This window comes from Canis lupus, chromosome 25, assembly GCF_003254725.2.
Source record: "Canis lupus dingo isolate Sandy chromosome 25, ASM325472v2, whole genome shotgun sequence".
In the NCBI taxonomy this organism is placed as follows: Eukaryota; Metazoa; Chordata; class Mammalia; order Carnivora; family Canidae; genus Canis; species Canis lupus.
This window is the reverse complement of record NC_064267.1, coordinates 49,721,692-49,747,011: the sequence shown is the minus strand read 5'-3', so window position 1 is coordinate 49,747,011 and position 25,320 is coordinate 49,721,692. Positions and strand designations below refer to the sequence as shown.

The window sequence follows — 25,320 nt, the reverse complement described above, 5'->3', positions numbered from 1 at the left end:
TGCAAGTGTATGTGCATGCATCTGTGTGCATGCATGCGTGCTTGTGTGTGCGTGTGTGTTTGTGTGCATGAGCCTGTGCTTATACCTGTGTGCTTATGTGCCCAAGCGCATGCTTGTGAGTGCAGGTGTGTTGGTGTGTGTGTGTGAGCGTGTGCTTGTGTGCCTCAGTGTGTGGGTGAGAGCACCTGGCTGTGCGGGTGTCTTTATCCCTTTACCCTTCCGCCGTCTGCCTGTGGGCCCTCCTGAGCAGGTGGAGGGATCTGGGCTGTGCTCAGTGGAGCCTGCATTACTCAGATTTCATGAGATGCTTCATATGCTACTCCTGTTAGAATACACTGAAATAGTGTTTTATTACTTTCAAGTGTAGAGCCTGTTCTGAATCTAAAAAATAAATCTGTCCCAACAAATTGTGGGAAAAGAATCTTTAGTCTTCTGCTGCGTGACCATCTATCAAAAAATGACGCTCTTATAGGACATAATTGCTCGACTTTACAGCCCATATTTCATTAAGGATATGTACTGAAGAAGATAATCCTTGTTAATAAAACTCACCATATAAATAAGACTTAGGAAAATGACTCCATCAAGAGTTTGTTTTTTGATTAAAATTTATTAAATTTTAAATTCATTTTAATTATGCTCACATGATGTGTTTAATTCGAAATATTTAAATAAAAAATCATTTCATGGTATTTTTTTCTGTCCGATACCTTGACCTGGGGCCTCCATATATATTGGGACTTCCATATATTCCGTCAGTTTGAATTGCCCATCCCATGTTTGTGTCCTCATGGACTCAGGTTGAGGTGCTGTCCTATTTCTGAGAGGTGTAATTGTCTCAGGAGGGGTAATTTGGCGAATACTTGCTGTCTATGTGCTGATTGTAAGAGTATAGTAGCAAGAACCGTAAAATAATTATCCACTGGCTGGGAGATGTAGGTACGATAGTGTAAGTGGAATGGACCCACCAGGTAGGTATTATTTTGGATCTTTCTTTGAATCAAGATGGTCTTTGAGTAGCTGGTTCTCCTTCTGTCTCCAGGCCGGAAGGGTTCAAGGGGGTGAATTTCCAGCGTCAACTTTCTCGCTGATCTTCACTTGGATCAGGAAACGGAACGTGACCAACACCCCGCAAACCCTTTTTTCTCCTTCCACTTCCTCCCGGGGGCAGGTGTCGTGTCTCCCAGCAGCACAGAGTAGTTCCACCTGCTTCCGCAGCGTATACGCACGGAGCACACGGTGTGTCCCCGGTGTGGCCGCTCTTTGCCCGGCGTCGATTGTGGGATACGACCGTGCTGTGCGAGCAGGTATAGTTTGTTTGCCCTGGTCTAACTGTTCCGCGATAGGGCTCTGCCAAGATTTATTTATCCACTCTGCTGTCGATGGACATTTGGGAGGTTTCCAGGCTCCGGCTATCCAGATAAGGCTGCTGTGTCGTCACCGTGTGCATTTCTGTTGTGTGCATACCCAGGAGTGGCTTTGCTGGGGAACAGGTTGGCGAATGCCCGGTCCGTATTCCCACGGTGGTCCACCCTGGAATCCACACCCTCGTGGCCGAGTGCGAGAGTTCCCGTCCTTTCGCATCCTTGCCACCGCTTGGCTCTGCTAGTGTGCCCTTGTGGTTTTAATGTGCATTTATTTGCCTGCGATTATAGATGCCGAGCGAGCGCTTCCTCATGGGGGGATTGGCCGCTTGGAATCCTCTTTGGTAGAAGTATCTGTTCACGTCTCTTGCCCGTTTTTTATTTGGGTTGTCTGCCTTTCTCTTAACGATTTATACAAATTATTTCTATATTGTGGATGCCAGCCCTACGTTGGGGGTGTGTTGGGCAGAGTCTCTTCTGCTTTCTGGGCGCCTTTTCCCTCCTCCGCTGGTCTTTGGATACATGGACATTCTTAATTTTGGTGCAGTAAAATGTATCCTTTTCTTTCCTTTGTTGTCAGTCTTTAAAAAAATGTTTTTAAATCGATTTGATACCTCTTTGTCTCCCTGCAGATATTTTTCTCTGTTGCCTTTTAGGCTCATCCTCCTTGTCCGGCCTTGAGTCTGTGCTCGGGTCTCCTGCTAATTTCCGTAGCGAGGTGCTGCCCGGGTCCTGGCTCCTTTCCGTTTCTGTGTAGGTTCCAGTAGCCCAAGTACTGGTCCCTGAAAGGCCCCCTTTCCCCGTGGATCGCACTCATGTTACTATATTTGTGTTGGTCTCATTCTAGAAGGTCTTGTTCCTTATTTTGCCCATTCTTACACCAGCCTCTTAATTACGTAGGTTTATAACAAATCTTGGTATTGAGTAGTGGGAGTGTTCCGTGTCTGTTTTTCCTCAAGGTTGCCGTTCCAGGTCATTCGTTCCTCGATGTGCAGTTTAAGATACACTTGTCAGTTTTCAGGCCGATTCTGGTGGGATCGTGGCCGAGACTGAACCGAGGACTGCTTAGTCTGGGCACCTGGTGTGCGCTCCCGTCCGTGTAGATCTTGCATCCTCCCTTCACAGTCAACGTTCTCACGAGTCCTTGGGCCCATCTAGGCCCGGATTCTTGCCTGGATGCTGCTGTAAATGGCATCTTTTTTCAAAGCTGCTTCTCCCCCCCCCTCCTTTTTTAGCATGTATGTTAAAAAACAGTAGATTTTTGTACATCGACCTTGTACCCAGGGATCTTGTCAAATAAGTTCACATAGGGATGTTGATAGTGACTGGCGCACCGTTTGGGGTTTTGTGTGTACGCAGGATACTGTCCGTAAATAAGGCAGGATCTTTGTCCTTTCTGGTCCTCCTGCCCTTCGCCACTTCTCGCCGTGCTGTCCTGGCTAACGTCTCCGGTATGGCGTTGAGTGGACGTGGTGAGAGGGGTGTCTTGGCTTCGTTCCGGACCCGAGCCCCGGCTCCCTGTCGCCTGCAGCTGACGGTCTGCGGTGCCCGTCCTGCGCCGGGGTGCCGTCGGCTGCTGCGCTCCTGTGGCTCCTGGCGCTGGCTTGGCTCTGGCGAACAGCTTGCTCTTCTCCCACCAGCCGGGCAGGCTGAGGCCGTGGCGGGGAGGAGCTCGGACTTTGAGCCGTGGTCATCGTTTGCCCGTGTGACGGGGTGCAGGGGATTGTGGCGAGCGAGGAGACGTGTCCTCTCTGCCCTGCCACATTTCTTTGTGGTCACTTAATACGATTTTTAAAAGAATGTTCCCTTAAGGATTTATAGTTTCTAAGACTTTTACTCTTTGGAAGGTTTATGGCTCATTCTGTGAAATTAGGTCAACGAAACATTTTAAGGGCAGCTGCAGGAGTGAACTATAGGTAATCCTAGAGCCAGACATTTGGTTGAAGGAAATATTAGCACACAATTAAGCCGTAGTGACGCACTTACTTTCATTTATTCTGTATGGGGCAGAAATAAAAATAAAGCGAGAGATGTCTTTATATAAATACGTGCTCTGTGTCAGAGACTGCCCAGCACGGAGAGCGCCCGTGCCTGTCTCCCTAAAGGTGCCGTGAGTCAGAATTCCAGATTCTTCTCCTGCTCACCCTTCCAAATGTGGTCTTTTAATTCAGGTCATAAATCCGGGAAGAACGCAGTCGTAAAAGCAGCGGTGTCTCAGGTCATGATGCGTTCAGCGTTTGTTTAATTTTATCAGGAGTGTATACTCCAGCCAGAGACGGCGCATTCCGGCTGGCGCTGCCCGTCGTGAGTAGCTTCCAGAAACCTCGGGCCCCCGTTACTGTTGAGGTCTCGGTACCAGGTGCTACGTGGTTTTCTTAGAAAAGCAATAATCTGTTGGGGAGTGAAGTGTCGTGAGACGTTTACCTCGAGACAAAAGGAGCTGTATTGGGCTTGGATTTTATTTCATTTAAACCGTAAATTCCTGGTGTGTTGCCGTGTGTTGTGCGTGTTGCGTTGGCTCGTGCAGGAGGCGCCGCCTGAGGAGATGCCCGCGCGGAGGGCGAGGCGCGAGGGCTGCACCGGCCACGGCCTCGCCCGCAGGGCTGCGCTCACCGTGGGTGGGGCGGCCGCCCCTTGACCCCTTGGTCTCGCCTGGCGTCCCCGCTGAGGCTCCCCGGGCTGGGTGGCCCTGGTGGCGCGATGCCCGCCTCCCGCCCGCCTGGCCGCGCCCGCCCTCGGGTGCCCGCCCCGGGGCTCTGGGGCTCACACGCGCCCTGGACGTCTCCGGGGCCTCTGAGGGCGGAGCGCGCCTGCCCCTGGCGGGGCCTCAGCCCTTTCGAGGTGGCTCCTGGCGCGGCCCCAGGACGGCTGGGGCACGCTGGGTCGCACGGCCGCCATGGGCCGGGCCGCTGCGGCTGTCGCGGGCTTACAGCGGCCCGGGGTGGCGGGGCTGCGGGGACACGTCGGCAGCGTGAGCCCGCGACAAGGCGCAGCTGCGTCCCTCCGGCTCTCCCCGGCTCTCGGGCCGCCCGCCTGCCCTTCCCGGGCCCTGGAGTCCCCGTGTCGCCGTGTCCCACCCAGCAGCCGGGCGCCCCGGGACTGGGCTGGGGCCTCAGACGGGGTCCTCCCGGCGCTGCCGTCCTGCCTGCGCCCGTCCCCTCTGCGTGCCCTGCCTGCGCCTGCCGGGAGGCCCAGCTCCGCCTCCGGGGCTCCCCCAGGGCTCCGCGGCCGTGCGGGTGCCCTCTTCGGGGCCCTCTGCTCCTCGGGAGCCCCCCTCGGGTCCCTTACGGGCTTCGTGTATTTCATCAACACCGTCACACTTGCTGGCACGAGGCCGTTTCCCATATGCTCTTAGTGTCCCCTTAGTATCTGTTTGGCCCGTGGTTAATCCCCTCTCGCTTTTTTTGATATTAGTAACTTGTGTTTTCTTTCTCTCTTTACTTTTTCTGTCAGTTCAGCTTGAGGTTTGTCGATTTTATGATCTCGGAGAATCAATTTTTGGTTTTAAGCAATGATTTTTAGATCATTGTTTTTTTTCCCTATTTCACTGGTTTCTGCTGTTTGTTATTTTTTTTTGCTTATTTGGTTGTGATTTATTCTTGTTTATATAGTTTCTTAAGGTGAAACCTGAGGTGCTGGAGTTGACACCTCCCTTTATAATGCGGGGATTTGATGCTACAGACCTCCTGCTAAGTACTGCAGGTTTTCATAGGGCAGGGATGCTTCCGATTTCCTCTCTGACCATGAAGTCTATTATTTGGTTTCCAGTTGTTTGGAGTTCCCAGCTATCTTTCTGTTTTCGACATCTAATTTCAATTTACTCAGAGAACATGGTTTGATTTTTTTGTTTTCATTTTTTTTTTTTAAGATTTTATTTCTTTGGTCTGTCTCAGCAGGTTTTCTGTGTTCACTTTTAAAAAACCACGTGAGGGAAAAAAAAAAACCACGTGAGGAACGAGATGAGTGTTGTGTTGTTGATGGTGTTGGGTCAACACTGTTGCGGTCTCGTCTTCTCTCTTCTTAGTGATTTCCCGTCTATTTGTTCTCACGGTTACTGAGAGCAGAGTCGAAATTTCCAACTATAATAGATTTGTCCATTTCTTCTTACCTTTTTATTAATTTTTGCTTCGTGTATGGAGCTCTGCTACTGGTGCATGAATGTTGTGGTTACGTCCTCTCTGTTGGGGTGAAAACCCCGATGATGGTCCTTCTTTAGAATCTACTTTGTCTGATACTACTGTAGCTGTCACAGCTTGCTTTTGAGTAGTATTTCCATGATTTATCTTTTTCCATCTTTTAACTTTAACCTATTAGTATTTTTACAGTTAAAGTGGATCCCTTGTAGGCAGCCTGTAGTGGATCCGTAGTGCTTGCGGAAGATGTGTTGTACAATTTAGAGTGCATGACGTCCTCTCTCCAAGCCATGTCCAGTCCTGCCTCGAGGATGCTGCTGTTTGCCCATCTGCCTTCCCCTTCCCGTGGGTCAGCACATGGGACACGGGGAGGTCAAGTACCTCGCTCGAGGTCCTGTGCTAAAATAGTGATGTGAGGTTCAGACCCCGGGCCTGGGGCAGTTTTGGTTTTCATCCCTGTGCTCTTAGCCATTCTGCTCTCCCGCAAAGAGCTGGCTGGACGTTTCTGGTGAGGCCTCTTTGGTTTCACTTAATGACCCAGGGTGCAGCCTCTTCTGATAGCCTCAGCGTGCCTGAAGCTGGAGAACCCAGGCTGAGTGATGCAGTCGGTGGCTCACCTGAGAGCACAAAGGGAACCCTCCTTCCCCACCGTCTCCTGGGATTTACAGAGTCACCCTGTGAACCCAGCAGGACACTGAGCACCTGTCCCTGTGCCACATGGAGCTGCCCGGCAAGCCCCGTGGCTCTGTGCTCCTCACAGAGGTGTGGTGTGTTCCTCATTGATACTGAGGAGAGGTGTGTTCCTCATTGATACTGATAGGCTCCAGAAAGAGTTGGTCTGCGTAGAACGTGGTCTGGGCCTGATGAGAGGGCTGTAAAACGAGGAGGCAGTGGGGGAGGCGGCTACAGGAGCAGCCAGGAAGAGTCCACGGTGCAGAGCACACCGGGCGGGAGGGGTGGAATCGTGCCTTCGTGTTCTCCCTCCCCAAGAAGATACACTGCAGGCCTGGCCCCCAGGACCTCGGAATGTGACCTTCTTTGGACGTGGGGTTCTTGCAGCTGTCGTTATTAGTTAAGATGACGTCATACTGGGTGGGTTGAACCCCTCATCCAATACGACTGGTGTTCTTAGAAGAACATGGCCGTGTGAAGGCAGGGACACGGGGAGAAGCCATGTGGTGGCGAAGGCAGCGCGCCAAGGAGTGTCAGAGATTGCCAGCAACCACCAGAAGCTGGGAAGAGGCAGGAAGGATTTCCCTACGGTTTTCAGGGGGCGGATGTCCTTGCCGATACCTTGATTGCAGACTTAGCGAAACTTTCCTCCTCCAGAACTGTGAACAATAAAATTCCTGTTGTTTTAAGCCACCTGGTCTGTGGTGTGGTGTTATGGCAGCCCTCGGAAATGAGTCCACTTCATACAGTCTGTCCTGTAACAAAGCCTGCTTTCATAACACGGAGCGGCTCGTGTGCTGCCGGTTTATGGGAAAGGGTGTCTGCAGGGCGGAAGTTGAGCTGGGTCATACCTGATTTTTTGCTATACGTGGATGATTTCTATTATCAGGGAACAGGATTTGAACTCGAAGGACTGTCCCGCTGAGCGTGGTAATCCACGAGGAGTGTCCTGCTGCTTGTGTGTGCGTGTGTTCCCACCCCAGCTCTGCCTCCTGCCTGCCCCTTTTGGCCACGTGCTCTGCCGCACGGTTTTTCTCCATCGTAACGTTTTGTCCCCGATTCCATAACTCAGAGGCTTCAATTCTTCCTTTTATTCTCCCTCATAAAACTGTTGCCACAGTAAAATTCTACATTTGCAGGACTTTCTATTTATTAGGAATTTTACATGTCTTTTTACAAACACTATGGTCATGTTTTTATTAGTGTTGTTATTGATTTCTGTGGTGTCCTGGTTATTAAATTGCAGTTTCGAATGGTCCACTCCAACCTCATTGTTTATTTTTTTTCATAAGCCGTGGTATTTTTAGTAGAGTTTTGCAGAGGGCGAGGATCATCCACAACATGTACGTTGTAGCCTAGCAGAAATTTCTGTTTTGTGTTTAATCCGCTGTTGGGAAGAGAGTCCATCTCAGTCTGGCAAGAGGCACTGGGTTGGAGCCTGCTGGGCACTGGGCTGGGGACTGCGCATTTCAGCTGCCAGAGGTGTAGCTCTGAGAAGCAGATTTTGGCCAGCGTTACAGTGGACACGGGATGGGGTAGGAGCAAGTACACGTGGCCTTTTGGCAAAACTCAAGTCTTGTCTGGAGCTATTCTTATTTGAGGATGAATGAACAGAAAATCCCCACATGGGGTCTCCCAGAATGTGGTGAAAAAGGAAATACCTGGAAATGCAGAAGACGAGTACGCCTCTGAAAGCAGTTCACAGTCAGAATCAGAAAACAGAAATTTCAAAAGACTCTGGTGGTGAGAAGCCATGGCTCTATGGACGGGCGAGGCAGAGGGGGTGTGTGAGCGGAGGAGAGAAAGGAATGGCTTGTGCAGGGAAATGGTTGTAAACGGGGAGTCTGGGGTTTAGTTCAAGTCGGTAGTAGAGGCCGTAAGGAATCAAACTGATGCCGTGGAAAATAGCAGCCGTGCTGCGGGGAACATAGTTGAGAAGATGCCCAGGAATGCCAGGTAAACAGCAATGGGCCAGTGGCAGGAGAGGCAGAGATGAGGGGGGATGCCAGCCAGATCAGGGCGGGTCACCGAGGAAGCCAGAACAAGTTTCCCCATAATAGTAATCCCAGCCCTGTTGAAGAGCATTCTCTGGAGCAGAAAAGAGACCTGTATGTGTTGAAAGATTCATGTTTGGAGCAAAATAAATGAGAATGGGCTCTTGTACCCTCTGGCAACATTTATGAATTTCAAGAGGAAAGAGGAAGATTCTCGTAGAATCCAGACTGAAGAAGATGGCAGCAGCAGCAGCATCCAAGCTCAGTCCCCCGGGGTCAGCTAGGCAAGAGATGTCCTCAAGCTGGACGTGGGGTTTCGTGCCGTGCCGAGGGCGGGGCCGGGTCTGAAGGTTTCCAGGGAGAAGTTGCTTGTGTCCTCAGACTTTTATACCCAGCCAAGCTGTGACCCACAGGAGCCATCTGCCATTTGCAAAAGGAACAGCTTACCTTGTCTTCAAGACAATGGTCTATCTTTCTGCTCAAGAGATAGAGTGAAAAGTTCGAACGTGAGATAAAATGTCACTGTGTTTCCCGAGGAAACAACCAGATGCAGGACAACAGTTGTGAGGACATCGCTCATGGCGTTACGGATGACGTGTCATGGAAACCACTGAGATGGCTAGTCTGCAGGGCAGTCCTTCTCCTGGCGCACTGGTTAGGGTTCTCTGAGTTTCAGCAACAGGCAAAGGAAGGATCCTTGAATGATTTAATGAAGACCAGGAATCTATCACATCATGACAGAGGCCTCAGCGGGGAGGGGTAGGGGGTCAGGGTCAGTAGATTTTCCATCGTTACAGCGTTCTTGGTTTGTTTCTACTTTGTGATGGTGGAGTCACGGGCGAGTGTGTAAGAGCTCATCCATGACGCCTCCATAGACACACGGGCCGACACGAGCCGGTTAGGGGTTCTCGTACATGTCTCTGGGCGGCTGTGTTCTACAGCAGACGGCGGTCTCGGGGAGAGGATTTGATGAGCTTGGCTTGCATCCTCTGTGCCCCAGTTCTGAGGACGGTGCCACCTGAGGTGGGGAGGCAGCCCCTGGGAGGGGGGAGGCAGGCGGGCAGCCTCTGCCGCACGTGGAATAGGAAGCAGCCTTGGACGTGGTGGTACCGTGAGTTGCCGGTGACATCGGAACATTCCTGGCTCTAGCACCCGCCCAGAGAACGGGGTACACGGCTGTAGAGCTGGTGCTTCGTGTGGGAAAGGCAAAGAGAAACAGCATGGACACAGGTCCGAACGGGACTGAGTGTTGGCCCCGGTCACGGCGTCCTGGTGGACTCGAAACACTTAGCGGTGATGAGCACAGATGCTTTTATAGTGAGGAACGGGAAGCACACCGGGAGGCCGGTAACCATGGAGCAGGGGCCCGGCGCGGCGGGGGAAGCCGAGTGGAGGCCGTGGCCACAGGGGTGCGGACGTCTGGGCCTTGGCCGGGTGGGGGCGGGCGGGCTGACAGCCGCGGCTCCGTATCGTGTCTTCACACCTGCTTGCTAGCAAAGCCCCCAAGTGGTTTGTGTCGGCAGAACCGATCCCACACGGGCCCGTTTGCACACCCGTGATAAGATCAGCGGGCACGACCGCGTTGTTTCTGTGGTTAGAGTCGCTGTCCCCAAGAGCCGTCCCCCCGTCACTGACACCGCTCTTCCTTCTCTCACCACGCAGGTCACCTCGTGAGAGCCGCGGAGGAGCCCTGCCCGCCTCTTGGATGCCTCGGCCTGCGCCGCGTGGTCGGCAAGACTGGGGGTTCCCGAGGCTGCGCGCCAACACTCCCTGCCGCTGCACTTGTATGTGTCCGTGGAACTTGGGGGCTCTTTGGAGCTGTCGTTTACGTGGAAGTTGTGAGCCGCTTTGAGCCGCTTAAAGGAGTAGACGCTGCTAGCAATGAGCTCCCAAAGCCATCCAGGTAAGGCGAGGCCCGCGCTTCTCTTGGCGGCCAGCACCGCTCTCCTCTAGAAGATGCAATCGTGGGACCGCTCTGGCTCGCCGCGTGGCCACTATTGGTTTATGACCACTGAGTGTAGATTAGACTGTGGGTTCTTCATCTCGGTGGTTTGGGGTCATGTCTTTGGCTTCAATTTGCATGCGGCCCAAATGGTGTGTGGTCTCCATTGATGCCAGGGGAGGAGACTTGTACTTACGAGCAAGGTGACGTTTGGGGCCGTCTATGATTTGGAGAGTTATTTCCTCATTCAGTTTCTTTGTCCTTGAGGGAGCCTGTGGGGTGGAGTGTTTCTGTGATGGGGCCTCTGGGTCAAGTCTAAGAGGCAGCCTCCGGTCTGCGTCTGCCTCGATGGCCTCGGGAGTCGCCCCTGGTGTTGTGCTTTGTGTTAGGCACTGCACAGAGCATGTGGCCTGCGTGGAGCCTTCAGGGTGCCCTGCAAATCCCAGGCCTGGAGGAGGAAGTGACTGGTCTAAGGTCAACAGACCTAGTAAGTGGCCAAATGGATTGATTAGAAACCATGTCTGTGGGGCTCTGAGCCTCAGAAAGGTGTCCCGGGCACACACATTCGTCCCCTTGCAGAGCCACAGTGCATGTACCTGGTTAAGGCCTGGAGGGCTGCCTGGCGGGCCTGGCCTCCTGCGGAACCAGTGCCGTCTGCCGCCCAGTGCAGCGTGGCCTTTAAGGGCCCTTAGCTGTCGGGTCTGCCCTGCATCCATGTGAGGGAGAGGTGGTGGCTGGCCCGGACAGATGCTAGGTGTCCCAGTGGCACCGCATCTCCATTAGTGTGCCTGGGGCCTGGCCCAGTGCCGTTGGGCAGAGGTGTAGGGTCTAGGTGTCTGCCTTTGGGACTGCTCCAGAACATTCTCACACCTTCCTTTGGCTCTGATCAGAGCTGTCAGAAGCTCCAGAGAGCAGGATTCCCGGTTATATTTAGATATGAAAGCTTTATTGATTTAAATTGTTCACGTATTGATTGATACAAAGCATAAAGCAAAATTAAGCAGTCTGGATCGAAGTGTGTAAAGTAGACCCGGAGTGGTGGCCAGCTCTCCTCCTGCTCAGAGCGCGGCCGCCGTCGCGTTGGGGGTGTGTGCCTTGTTCCTGTGTGTAAACACAGGGGGGCGTGGGTGCAAACGTTTGAATAGAGTGTAATCATTCCATATGTGGGGTTCTGTGTTCTCTTTCTCTGCTTTTTTTTTTTTTTCTTCGTTTTAATGTATCATGAGTGTCTTTTGATGCCGGTATGTATATAAATCTAACTTATTTTTGATAGCTTACTGATGGATGGTTCTGTGGTTGCAGCACTGTTTGTAGCAGCCCCAAGTTGGCATCAGACAATCAGCGTGGGTGTGTTTTGCACATACACTCCTGCAAGTGTCTCTATCCACTTCTCCCGCCAAGAAGTAGAGTCGCTGGGTTGGGGGGCGTGATCGGCGGGTCCACTGTCACGTGGCTCCAGGCCTCCAGGCTCCGCGGTCCCAGGTTCCCTTGTCGGTTACAGCTTATGACGTATGTTTGCCCCAGCGCTGGGTGGGTGCAGTCCGTCCCCTGCTGTCAGCGTGCTGGAGGACGGCGACTGGGTTTACATCACCGTTCTGCACGGTTCTGCAGAGACGTGGCCAGATCTGGTCCACGCCACCCACGCATCTGGAGAGAAAGAGTGCTCTTTTGTTCTTGTGTCTGTGTCGGAAGAAGTCTGCATGCGCCGTAAGTTTCCTCACTCACACGTAGTGTGTACTGACACGCGTGTGTGCTCGGTGGGCTGTTTACGCGCACACGCTAACTTCACCCGCTGATGGAGCTCCCACAGCTTTACTCTTTTCTTGGTGCTGTTTCCACAAAAATGTGCAATATTCTTTGCATTCCTGGCCATTTTCTGCTTTATGTATTTCAGCGTGTTTTCCTGCATTTAAAAATTAATGACTGTATGTCTTGGTGGTTCAGTTCTCTTAACAAAATACGTAGTATTTTTCTTCATTTAATGCGTCTTTGCCCAGAAGTTTATTATGTCTCTTAAGAGCAGTCGTGCCCGTGGCTTCTTCAGCTGACCAGCATGTGTCTGCACACTCGCCTCCGCCTCCCAGGTTCTCCTTCCGAGAGCCTTTGCCGTTTACGTGGAGAATTTGCCCGCTGGTGTTCGCCGCCGTCGCTGCCCCCGTCTGATGGTGTGTGTCGTGCCGTGGGGCCGCCGTGGGCAGGGCTGCCGGGTGAGCCCGAGCCTCGCCCCTCCTGGTCGGCGTGGACGTGCATCGTGGGGTGGGGTGGGCCTGTGCCCTGCGCCCCTGGCCCCGTACCTGGCAGCGTGGTGGGCCGTGAGTCGGGCTGAGCTGTGGCTCTCTCTGCTTCTCTAGCTGCCGCCTGCCCGGGTCGGGGGCTGCCCGCCCTCCTTTTCCCGTCACTGTGATCCCACGGGATTTGTATTTTTCTAGGAGGTTCCCCCCCTCCAAGTTTCTTGTGTGTTGGTGCTGCTGTTTTGCCATGATCTGGCTTTGCTACAAACCCTTTTGTCTTTTTATTTATGTCGGTTTTAGTGGGTTTATGGGAAGAAGGGAAATAACAGTTCAGATTGCTGCTTCGAATGGGAAACTTCTAGGTGTTCTGTGTCACTTTTCCTGCACCCGAGGGGCCGAGTCCTGTTTCTGTGCCTGTGTCTGCTGCTAAGAGGCACAGCACTGAGACTCCCTGGCTGGGTGTCCGCCTCCCCGTGCTCCCCTGGGGCCTGCTGCGCGCCCCGCCAGGCCAGGGACAGCCCGGCTGCGTTTGGTCCCTCCCTGTGAGCTGGCTTTGCCCTGATGATAAAATGACCCTTTTGTTTGATGTGTGTGATTTTTTTCTTCCCTGTTTTTCTTTAAAACTCCCTCTGGTGTTGGGTGAGGTATGCATTATGATTTTATTGCTGTTCTTTCTGAACTTTGCCAGAGCCAGGCCCTGGTTCTCTGACGTAAAACTGTTAGCTGTTGGGCTTTTATTGCTCTGAATAACTATTCCTAATGATGTGAGCAGCCTGCGGAAAGGCCTGGGTAATCCGGCCTGCAGGAACTCCTCTTTGATAGTGAGGAGCTTGAGAGCAGGTACTGAGATATTAGGTGTCTTGCTTAACTCGGCGCGCTCAACCGTTCCCCGTGGGGGATGTGCCGAGACCGGTCAGGATGGGCTCCCCGGGACATGCGGCGTCTGCGTGGGAGGCGAGTCCCTGGTACGAGACCGATGGAGGCTGGACTCGCGTGGGGGCCTCGCTCCCGGTCCACCCCTGGGAGCCCGCCGTGGAGTTGCGAGGACTTGTGTGTGGTCTTCCAAACCACGCTCTTGCTAGAAAACCGGTTGAGCCGGACTGGAGTGGAGTAACTCAAGTGTCCTATCTCTCCCTGTATCTCTGTGAGAGGGTGTACAGTATTTAGTTAAAAAGCGGGAGAACTATTTTGAGGAAGACTTGGGTATTTAAGATCAGTGTTTCAATTTGGACCACTCTTGGATTTCTTAGTATTTGGTTCAGTGTGAAATCCCCCGTTCCCGTAAAAGCAGCTAAAAAGTCCGTGTTAACAATAATTTAGTGATCAGTGAGTTTCGACATAGTCTGATTTCTTCAAACTGTCGTAGAGTTCGAATCCTGAAAGTCTCCCGGGACGAGGCTGTGCCTCCCGCCTGTCTGAGCTGGGGCTCTGGGATTCCTTTATCTGCACACTCTGCTCTTCCTCTGTTTGATCCTAAATCTCTTTGTTTCAGCCAGTTTGGCTGCCAAGGTTGTTATGCTTTAATATAGAAATTATCTCAGAAGGGAACATTTATTTGTATGTCATTTATATCATGCTTTGCAATGATTGAATGTCTCAGGAATATTACAAAGTTTTGAGGGGAGGAAATGAATTTTGAGGACACGTAATTAACGCAGGGAAGACACTGATCTGGAGCTGCTGGTGACAGACGGGCCGTGGACCCGGAGCAGCAAGGCCAGGCCGCACGAGGCGGGTGGTGGGAGCCGGGAGTGGCCTCGCAGGGGGCCTGGGCAGGCCCTGGCGTGGGCTTTCGGGAGGGTCCTGTGTAGGCAGCAGGTGCAGCGGGCCAGTGGGAGCCCTGCAGCTCAGGGCAGGGGGCAGGGCCAGAGGATGGGAGCACCAGTGACGGGGAGGAGAGCTCCTTCAGGACCTGGGAAGGCGGGAGAGCCCCCAGTGGCTGATGCATCGGGGCGAGGGCTGAGGTGTGGAGGCCTGGGCAGGGACAGCAAGACGGGCCCCCGGGACATGTGGTCGGGGTGGGGGGAGTCGTAGACGGGTTCCCAATGCCAGGCCGAATGCAGGTATGAGGGGGTGGGGGCAGGAGTTGCCTCAGTGGCTCCAGCTGGCGTTCAGATGGGAGGTCCTAGCGCCTCCTGTACTTGCCTGCTTTCCGAGGGCCCCGGTGTGTGTCCCGGCAGCAGCGTGTGCCCACCGGGCCTTCCTGGAGCGCCCGGCATGAGAACATTTGCAGCTCTTGAACCGCCACCATCCCCGGTCCCCCATGCTATCATTATCCGGGATCTCAATCAGTCAAGGTTTGTTCTGGAAATGATGGAGACATAACGACTTCTTTTTCAACCTACTTTTTTCCCTTTTTTTTTTTTTAATCCTCAAATTGTGTTTTGTCTTTTAAAAATCACGAATACTCAGTCGTTATGAAGAGCTCAGAAAATTCACTGTCAATGGAGCATTGATGGTTTGTTTTGGCAATTCTCTGAAAATTCTTATACAGTATGTGGAACATTTGCATTTATGTCCTTTTTTTCAAAGCCGCCATTGTAGAAATGCAAATTTCGGAGTTCTGAGATGTTGAATGTTGGATGATTAATGATATTGAAATTTAAGAATGAACTCGCGGTATGTATTTGACATAGAAAACCCAGTGCGAGAATGATTAGGAGCCATTGAGCGCAGCGCGCAGTGGAACAGAAAGGGCGTCATTGAAGCGCTCGGCGGCGGGGGCAGGTCCGGTGCGGACAGGTGTGCAGGTGTGCGGCCACCCCCAGATGCGGCTGCGCGGGGCCACGGATCTGGCTCTGGTGGACTGTAGACGTTTAAAACTTAGCAGTAGTGACAAATCCATGTTGGGTTCCTTGCGAGCCTCATGTCAAGGCATGTCATGCTTTTAGGATGCCGGAGGGAACAGCGTGGTCGTTTTGAGTCGTGCTTTGCACCTGTTCCGTTTGAGTTGCACGGTACCCCTGTGAGGTGAGCTAGCACCCTGTGATTCCTGTATTGTAGACGAGGAGACCGGCATTTACTGCTGACTTCATGTCAGGCAGCTAACAGGAGGCCAAGCTGGAACCGGAATTGGTCGTCTGCCCCTGGGGGACGGGCGCCCCTGTGCAGCAGACGTGGGTGCCCTGGACCCGGTCAGGAGTTGATCCACTGACGTGCATGAGCTCCCAGGCCGTGTAGTACGGTTCATGTGGTGAGAGGAGGTGGGCTGGGGCACGGAGCCCCCCGAAGGGATGGGTGAGGTCAGGACAGGGGAGCCGGGTCAGAAGGCAGGGCCCGAGCTCACCTGCCCAGGCGGGCACAGGTGGGCTGGGCCGAGGGGCCTGGAGGGGAGAGCTTGGTGCGGCGGAGAGAGGAGACTGGGAGCAGGGAGATGAGTGTGGGCTCTGGGCTCTGGGGCAGGAGGGGTGACGTGGTCCTAATAACCTTGGTTCCGGGACCCTGCGGGTGCCGAGAAGGGGTTGTGTGCCCTCTCCTGGGACACACGCTTTGTGTTCTGTTGGTTTAAATGAGTGTGGTTTTGCCACAATTAAACTTGGCTTTGGTGTCCCTTGTGATGTGTCTCGTGTGTATTTCTGGACTTTTTCTGAGCTTCTCTTTGCCGGTCCTCAGAGACTGGGACCGGAAGGCTGACTGGGTGACTGGCGGACCTGGTTAATTTGGGAGATTTGGGCTGGAACTTTTCATTTTACTTCCACTTAAGAGACTTTTATTTGCTTATTCCATGATAAAAAGTAGTCACTTCTAGGAAAATAACAATTAAGAGAAATTTACATCTAACAGGCACACTTTGAGGAGCATATCTGGCTTTGTGTTTTTAAATTGGTTTGCTCTTAGCCACTTAATCAGTAAGATGTTGGGCATATTGCCCTTTAAGGAGCGATAAGCCGTGTGTGATGAAGAGCAGCCTTATGTTAGCTCGCACCGGCCCCTCCCTTCATTCCCTTTCTAGAACACAAACAGAAAAGATAAGTTCTGCCTCTCGGGGTCGCGGATTGAGGGCGCCGGCGGATGGGAGCCTGTCGGGGGCGGGGAGCCGGGCGGGTGCTCCCCAGGAGGACAGCCACGGGTTCGCGGCTCCGGTCATCTCTCAGGGTCGTAAATCCAGAGGTTCGAGGGTGACCTTTGTCCTGTTGGACTTCAGGCTCCCTGTCACCCTGGGTCCTTATCACCCCCTCCTCCGCCCTGTGTTCCTGCTGCTGTCCCTTGAATGCCAGGATCCCGACTTGGGGCTGCAACATTCCATGCTGAAATGCAACTTCAGAGTTTTGGGGATTTTCCCCTGAGAAACAACGTGCTGCCGCGTTACCACCATTTCCTCACTTGCACCAATACCGCTCCCTCCTGAGAGGGGGTAGGGGGTAGGCGAGGCTGCTTGAGAAGTGATAGGGTTTTTAAAATAAAATTCATAGTCGTCTTATATCTAATTCTTCCATTTCAAATAACGTTTGTAAAGAAGTATGTAGGATTGGTTTAAGCATCTTGATGTTGAGTGTTGAGAGGTCTCTAACGGAGGAGTGTGTTTTCTGCACGAAACTACCTTCCACGGCCCAAAGGAGCTCCTTCTCTCCCTGCCCACCTTCTGTGGGGAGGATTACTTGTCCTTGATGAGCCGTTCCTCCCGAACTTCTTGGTTGGTGGCAGTTTGTTCACTTAATTTTTTTTTTTTATTTTTTTATTTAAGATTCCATGTACTCATTCATGGGAGACAGAGAGGCGGAGACACAGGCAGAGGGAGAAGCAGGCTCCCTGCAGGGAGCCCGATGGGTGACTTGATCCCAGGACCCCGGGGTCACGCCCTCATCCCTGAGCTGAAGGCAGATGCTCAACCGCTGAGCCCCCCAGCTGCCCCACTTTTAAAAACTTTAAACTCTGGGCCATGTTTTCCAGAAGGCCCCTCCTTCAGACCCGGTTGTTGAGGGCTAAAGCCAAGAGGAAACCTTACATTTTAAGAGCTGAAGATTATTCTGTTGTGGTTTGTTTGCATTTGTGGCCAAAGTTTATTCCTTTCAAAATGTATATGAATTTTCTTAGGAAATCGTTCGTAGGAATTGGGCTTAATAACCGTGTTTCTCATCGACTGGTCAGTTCAGTGGGATTTGTGAAATGCTGTTGGAGTTCCAGAGAATTCCATGGGGCCCGCGGACAGCTCACCGAGGTTCCAGGGCGGGTGCAGGTAGTGGAACCCTCCCTTCAGCTCAGAACAGCATGTGCAGGGCTCTTGACGCTCCTCACGGTCCGTTCATGTTGATCTAATCCAAATCGGGGCCCGATGGGCCGATTCTTCAGGCCACATCTCCGCGTCCCCCCGGGGGGCTGACGTACAGAACGCAAAGCTGCTGGCCGTTCTTCGGTGCTCGGAGAGCTGTGTGGCCCGGTGCCGTCTCGGCCTGCACACCCGCAGTGCCCCGTGGCCGTGCCAGGGCACAGGCGCTCGTCGTCCCGGGGGCCCGCGTGCGCTCCCACGGCGCCCACTGCCTCCGTTTAGTCTCAAGACAGGACCAGGGAAGGGGAGGAAGGCGGTGTTCACCGATGTCTTTCCCGGGCACTAGTAGACAGAGGAGGTTTTAGGAAGTCTGAGGAGGCGCTGGGGAACTGGAGAGCTGGGAAGCCAACATTTTCATTGGGAACAGTCACACCGGCCGCCCGCCCTTGCCTGTCTCTCTGATTTGCTGCCTTCCTTTCCTCCCCTCCTCGGGAGCGTTTTGGGCAGCGCAGTTCCTCTTAGGGGTGTGGAAAGGTGGGTGGGCCCGCGTCCACGCGCGCCCGTCAGCCTCTCCGTGGCCGGCACGGCCCTGGCTCTTGGAAGGGCTGGGGGCGTCCTGGACGTGAGGGAGTGGCAGCGCCCGGCAGGTGACAGCCACAGCCCGGAGCCGGGGGACCGCGTGTCCTGGACGGCCGCCGAGCCCGTCCCAGCGCAGCCGTGTCAGAGAGGACGACGCTGGGCCGGGATGGGGGGCTTCCCGCTCTTGCTTGTTCCCTGGTAGGGTGCCAGCCTCTTCGTGCCCCATCCAGATACATCCACGCCCAGGGGCCAGTGCCTCTGTTGAGGTCACACTCATGCAGCCTGGGAGCCCTGGCTGGATGGCGACGCTGACTTTCTTTGCTCTTGATCGGGCTTTCCTTGAACTCTCCAAGGGGCCACAAGACGTGATGCTTGAGGACCACAGGGTAGGATGTTTGTGTTTGTGGGTGTTCTTACATCTACTGGTTGTACATGGATCCTGTTATGTGTGGATTCGGTAGACCGGTTGGCGTGGGTGCAGCGTTAATTGTAGCTCGTAAGGAGGTGGCATTTGTAATCCTTTCCTAGTAGGTTTTGGGGGACTCTGGGCCGTGTGCGTGCGTGTGTGTGTGTGTGTGTGTGCGCGTGCGTGTGGTGCTGTGGGATGAGTCTGCTTTGGCTGAAGGATATTGTTTCAAACATCAGTACCATCTATGAGAAGAAAAGAACAATTTGTGTCTTTCTTGTCTTGCTTAAATTGCCTGAAAGAACATCATTTTAGCATTTCACAACAGTTTCCAGTTCTGAGCTCTTTGGGCGTCCACTGGGGGATGGGCAGGGGGAGGGGCAGGGTGAGCACCGGGCAGAGGCAGCTCTGTGTCCACTGGCAGCTGGTGCCAACTATGCCACCTACGCCCGAGGAATGTCTGTGGGATTTGTTGGCCTGGCCTGGTTGTTCGCTCATGGTGGGGCCGTGTTGCCTCGTACCAGGCCCTGGCCCTTCAGAAGGGCACCTGGCTTTGGTTTTTGCCTCCAACACCTGCATTGTGGTTTCATGGTTTCGTAGACGGTGGCAATATGGCAGGTAGGTAGGTGATCTCGTTCGTCCTCCCTCGAGAGGCCTGCACTGCGGCACTGGGGTGTAGGGTTCCAAGTAGGGCAGTCGTGTATTTAGTTCAAACCAGGCCCTTTTACAATAGAAAGGGGATGGACGTTCATGATAACCTGGGCCTGGCCTGCCACACCTGGGTGGGTGGCCATCCTCATTCTTACCTGGAGGAGTTGGATCCAAGAGGGCAGCCAGTCTTCACCTGGACAGGAGGAGGCAGGTGGCTCAGTGCATGAGTTCCTATATTCATTTTGAGACATGGCTTGAAATCGCTAACCGAGATAACATCTTTACCATTGTTTCCTACAAAGCCAGGTTCTGTATTTTCTTGTTTTACGTAAACTAAAAACATAGTTTTCACAAGTTTTTGTTAAATACAGGTTTCCTGTGCCTTCACAATGTTTTTTGGAAATTTTTCAAGTCGATGCTACACACTTGTTCTTGTTGGAAACAAAACTGTCGCAGAGAAGCTGAAACCAAGCTTGGGCAGACTCTCCATGTGGGAGGATGAGCTGGGAGGCTCAGGCCATGCCTCGCGTGGCCCAAGAATCCTGCTCCAGAACCTTCTGGCTGTGGGTTTTGAAATGTTCCCCATGACTGTGTCTCACTTTTGCCTTGGATGCTTATGGAATCTTCTGGATCCACTGAGCTGAGAATCTCCTTGAACACAGTGGTCTCTGTCAGTTGGGAAGTCCATACAAATCCCATGGCAACCCCCGCAGATTTAGAAAACTGCCCAAGAGAAAGGATAGGAGTTCACTTGCTCCTATTTTTATATAGTGGTAGGTGAATCTTGAATATCCGCTTCTAGTTCTGGATTTAGAAGACAACCATGAATAGACTTTGGGTGTGACGGTTACTCAGCAGCATTAGAAAATCCGGGCTGTCGGACATTTGCGTTTGGGGAGCTGACGGTCAGGCCCGGGAATCACAGTGTGCTCGGCCCGGGTCGGAAAAGGCATCACAGAGCAAGGGTTTCTGGAGCTTCGTGAGCGAAGTGAAGCGGGGGCCCAGGTCAGGCTCGGGTCAGGGGAGGGGGTGATGGGAGGAGGCCGCCTGGCCCGGCAGAGGGAGGTGAGGGTGGTGGGGAGGAGACGCAGCAGGCCTGGGGATGCATCAGCTTTGGGCTGCAAGGGAGGTGCCCTGGAGGGTCGCAGATGAACTTGCCTGGGGGCGGAGCTGGGGACAGAGGGGGGACAGATGCGGCCGGTGGCGTGGACCAGCTGGGAGCAGAAGGAAATCTCTGCTGTTTCTGGAATCGCCTCTTCTCTGTGAGCAGCCTGGCGCCGGCCGGTGCGTGGGGCGAGCCTCACCTTCCTCCAAGGCCGTCCCTGCGCTCAGGCCTCTGCTCAGACCCATTTCTGGTTCTGTTCTCGAAGCAACCCCTGGGATTAAAGGTCTGAGGGGTTCCCTCCCCTTTGTCATCCCCCCCCCCCCAGGAATAGCGGTGACCTAACCAAGCCAGTGTTCCTGGTTCTCCGTGGTCACTTGTCCGAGCGCCCGGGCCCAGGCGGGGACGAGCCCCAGGGCCTCTCGCCGGTCCTGGAAAGCTCGCTGGCGCGCAGCCGGGCCGGGGCCTGCAGCCTGGCTCCTGGCTCCCTGTCGCCCTTGACTCGTCCTCCTTCCCGGAGACCAGTTGGGAGCTCAGAGGAGGGGAGGGAGCGGCAGGCCCGGCAGCGGCCATCTGACGGCTGCTCTTCCCACAACGTGTCCCACAACGTGTAATTAAGGTGGAAGCCTTGGCTCCCTCCCGGGCCTGCCGACGTGGGCCTCCCTTTGTTTACTCGCCCGCGCCCGCGCCCCGATTTCTTCCCGTTAGGCGGGAGGTAGCTGGCGTCAGTGGGGTTTTCTGTCCCCAGAGCGGCTTCTGGCCGCCGAGGCGGGCGCCGTGGGGCCGGGACGCCCAGGCCTGGCGGGGTGGGAGCGCGTGCCCCGCTGGGGCGTGGGTGCGCGGGTACGTGGGTGCACGGGTGCCCGTGAGCGGGGTCTCTGGGCCGCACCCGAGCGCCAGGGGGCGGCAGCGGCAGCAAGAGGCGCCCGTGGGACCCCTGCCCTGGCCCTGCGACTGTCGGGCTGTCACCCACGAGCGGTGTGTCGCGGCCCAGAGGAGCCCGGGGGCCGTGTGCGTCCCTCGTCGGTCTCCTGGGGCGGAGGGAGGCCCCGGGAGGCCGAGGCCCTGAGGGCAGTCCTGAGTGAGCTGCTGGTCGGGGCCGGCGGGCCTGGGTGGCCGTGTCCGGAGCCGCCGGGGGTCCCCCTTGGAGTCGGGCTGAGCGCAGCCCCTGTCTCGCTCCCCTGTCCGCGGCCGCTGGTGCTGGACGCGCCTGGGCCTCTGCACCCTTCCTTCGGGGGTGATTGTAAATCAGCACGGGACCAGTGGCCTTGTTCTTCTTCCCCGGCTGTCGGCGGACCTAGTGTCGGTCCCTTGGCGGGTCGCTGTTGGCAGCTGTGGCTGCTGTGAGCAGCGCTGTCCCCGGGGTGCCCGGCCCGAGTGAGCTCCCTGCTGGGGTGCCCTGGGCCACCTGGGTGCTTGCCTCGATGGCATCACACGAGGAGGACACTTGTAACTGCCACCCAGCACCCCGGAAGCCCTGCTGTACCCCTCTTGGTCACTGCGTCCCCCGCCCCCCCGGGAGTCGCCTGCTGAGCTCCTGACACCTTGGATTAGTGTTTCCTGTTTTTAGACTTTATGTTAACGCGGTCATAAGGCGTTTACTCTGTGTGGCTTCTTTCACTCACCAGTGTGTTTGTGACATGTCCTGCGGTTGGGGCTTAGAACTGCTTGCTCATTTCTGTGGGTGTGTAATGTTCCCTTGTATGCACGTGCCACAGTGCGTGCGTTCCGTTGGGGATGCGTGCTGCGCGGTTTCCAGTTTGGGGCTCTTCTGGAATGTTCCTGCAGCATTCTCGGGTACAGCTGCTGGTCCCCAGAAACGTGTATTTCTTTTGATAAGATGCGTGCGTACGTGCTTGCACTCAGGCCCACCGGGGCCCGCCCTCCACGATGCTTGCTATTGTCGTTCTTTGTGCCACCGTGAGCACCGCTCCTGTGTGCACCAGACAGCTGGATGCCTTCTCCGGGGAAGCACCTGGTCGGGTCTTTTGCTCATTTTAAAAATTGGGTGGTCTTTATTGTTCTGACTGGTTTGTAGGGGTTATTTATATAAATGAGAAATGAGTTCTTTGCTAGTTATTTATTTATTTTTTTGCTATTTTCTCCCTTAATGATTTTTTTTTTTTTGATGAACAGATGTTCTTAATTTTAGCATAGTGCATTTTTTTGATGTTTTTTTTCTATGCCTACTTGAAGGTCATGGAGATCCTCTGTATTATTTTCTAGAAGCTTCCTTGTTTTACCACTCACAAGTACACTTATGGTCCACCTGGAATAGGTTTTTAAAAAGAACATGACGTGAGATAGAAACTGAAGGTTACTTTTCCCATTTGGATTTTCATTTGGCCCAGAAGATTGATTTAAAAGATTCATCCTTTCTCCACTTCCCCGCAGCACCACCTGGTCCTCAGTCAGGTATCTGGATACGCCCAGGTCTGTGTCTGGAGTTTGTTCTGGTCCGTTGGTCTGTTTGTCCATATGTGTGCTGGCCAGCATTGTCTTACTAACCGTAGCTTTGCAATTAGGCCTCGTGTCTGGTCATGTGGCTCTTCCAACTTCTGACCGGTTGGAAGCTTGTCTTGGTTCTTCTGAACCTTCTGCATTTCCTTATGACCTAAAATCAGCTTTTCAATGTCAGCAGAATACCTGCTGGGATCTCCTTTGGGATAATATTGATTGGCCTTAAGAGCAGTTTGTTTTGAATCTTCTAGTCCTTGAAGCTGGTGTATCTTTTCATTTATTTGGGTCTTCTTTAATATCTTTGGTCCCATTTTGTAGTTTCCAGCATAGAGGTCTTTCGTTTCTTTTGTTAGATTTATTTCTACTTGTTTTTTTTTTTGATGCTGCTTTGTTTTTCAAATTTTGTTTGTGGATTTGTATTTAGAAATGTAATAAATTTTTGTAAGCCACCTGTCTGTAGACCACTTGCAAGCTTTGCTTTGTATTGAACTGGGTTATCTGAAGGTTCTTTTGGGCTTTTTAGGTCTACTGTCTATAGATACTGAATGTTTCATTCTTTGCTCATTTTTAAGCATTTTGTCTTTCTTTCGTGTCATTGCATTGTCTAGGGCCTTCAGGCAAATGTTAAATGGAATTGGTGATAGTGCACATGTCTGTCTTAAAAAATCAAGGGACAAGTTCTCAGCATTTCCTCACTTTGTACGAAATTTGCTGTAAGTTTGTGTAAATGGGCTTTCTCATATAATGCATTTCTCTTCTGTTCTCAGGATTGCTGAGTTTTTCTCAGAAGTAGGTGTTAAAATATCAGGTTGGACCATATTACGTTGCAGATATTTGACCTTTTTTTGCCTACAGAATGACATTTTGATCTGATTTAGGGCAATATATTAGACTTTTTTTTTTTTTTTTTGCATCTATTAAGCACGTAATTTTTCTCCTTTCTTTGACTCTTGTAATGAATTTTCTGTTGATTTTTTGAATGCTAAGATTCACAGGTCTTAATAAATCCAACTTGATTTTAGTAATTACTCTTCTTATGTACTACTGGATTTGTCTTGCTTACATCTGGCGTACTTTCTTTCATCCAGATTTGTAAATAGATTGACCTGTGATTTTTCTTTTTCTTGAGGTAGCCTTGTCAGGTGTTGACATCCAGGTAGTGCTGCCACTTAAAGCGTGGGGAGCTTGTTCCTCTTTGCCTAATCCCAGGGTGGACAGCGTTTTCCTTTAAAGAGTCAGGTGGCAAATATTTTAGGCTTTGTGGACCATATATACGGCTTCTGTTGCATTTTTTTTCTTCTTTAAATTTTGTTTAAACAGCCATTTAATAACGTAAAAACCAGTCCTTCTTAGCAGATGGTACAAAATCAGGCCACAGATTGTATTTGCCTGCAGGCCATAGCTTGCTGACCGCTGTCAAATTGTCTTGAAGAGTTTATATAAGATTGATGTTACTTCTTTCTTAGATATTTGGAAGAATTTGATAGTTTCTCTGACCAGGAACCTGTTTTCTTTGTAAGTTGCACCCTCAGCAGTTGCAGGACTATTCAGATACTCTGTTTTTTCTTGTGTCAGTTTTTTTTTAAAAAAAGATTTTTATTTGTTTTAGAGAGAGAGAGAGAAAGAGTGTGTTGGTTGGGGGAGGGGCAGAGAGAGAAGAGCATATTAAGCAGATCCCCCTACTGAGCAGGGAGCTTGACATGGGGCTCAATCCCAGGACCCTGAGATCACAACCCCTCTTGTGTCAGTTTTAATGTGTTTGGTTTTTCCTTGGAATTTTTTTCATTCCATCTAAACTTTCAAATGTATTGATATAAAATTATTCAAATACCTTTGCATCATCTTTGCAACGTTTGTAGGACTTGAGGGGACATCTCCTTTTTCGTTCTTTATATTGTTTACTTGTTCTCTTTTTTTCTTCACTGCATTTGCTTAGGATGCTAATATTTTTCAGCTGCCGTGTTTAGTTTTCTTGATTACCTCTATTGGATTAAAAAACTCAATTTCTGCTCTTGCTATTGCTTCCTTTGATTCTTTGGATTTACTTTGCCTCTTTTTTTTTTTTTTTTTTTTTTTTTTTTTAAGAAGTGAAATATTTAGGTCATTGAATTCTTTTTTTCAGACATTCTTCATTTGTACTACTTAGACCTAAAGCTATAATTTTAACCTATGTATGGCTTTAGTCTGATTGCACAAGTGTGTCATTTTTCATTGTAATTCATCTTAGAATAACATCTCATTTCCTTTTGGATTTCTTCTGTGACCCAGGGGTTATTTCAGAAAATATTTCTTCATTTCACCTGTTTGCGAATTTTGTTATTGATTTCTAGTTTAATTTCACTTTGGTTGCTGGATTTCCTGTATATAATTTCAGTTTTCAAAAGTTCCTTGAGTTCTGCTTTGCCACCATATGGTTGATTTTGTGCTCATTAACATACGTGGGCAGTGAGTGCGCCAGGTAAGACTTGTCCTCCCGGTGGCGTCGGCCGCGTCAAGCTCCCTGTTTCTGGGGTCGGCCCCCAGCTCCACTGGTGTGCGGCCTCCTTTTCCTGCTAGTGCCGGGAGTGGTACTTAAACCCC

At 52.2% G+C, this 25,320-nt stretch overlaps 1 protein-coding gene across 4 annotated transcripts in view; it reads left to right on the top strand.

Annotated features, from left to right (window-relative positions):
- The window catches only part of HDAC4 (histone deacetylase 4), a 273,029-nt gene that overhangs the window by 21,958 nt on the left and 225,751 nt on the right, over window positions 1-25,320 (top strand). For 3 of the 4 annotated variants that reach the window (XM_049101240.1, XM_025463635.3, XM_025463633.3), the window contains exon 2: window positions 9,826-10,066. In XM_049101240.1, the coding sequence (XP_048957197.1) occupies window positions 10,045-10,066 (22 nt within the window). In that variant the 5' untranslated portion in view covers window positions 9,826-10,044. Of the gene's footprint in view, window positions 1-9,825; window positions 10,067-18,972; window positions 19,146-25,320 lie in introns of those variants that run through there. The other variant, XM_025463636.3, reaches the window with a different exon arrangement.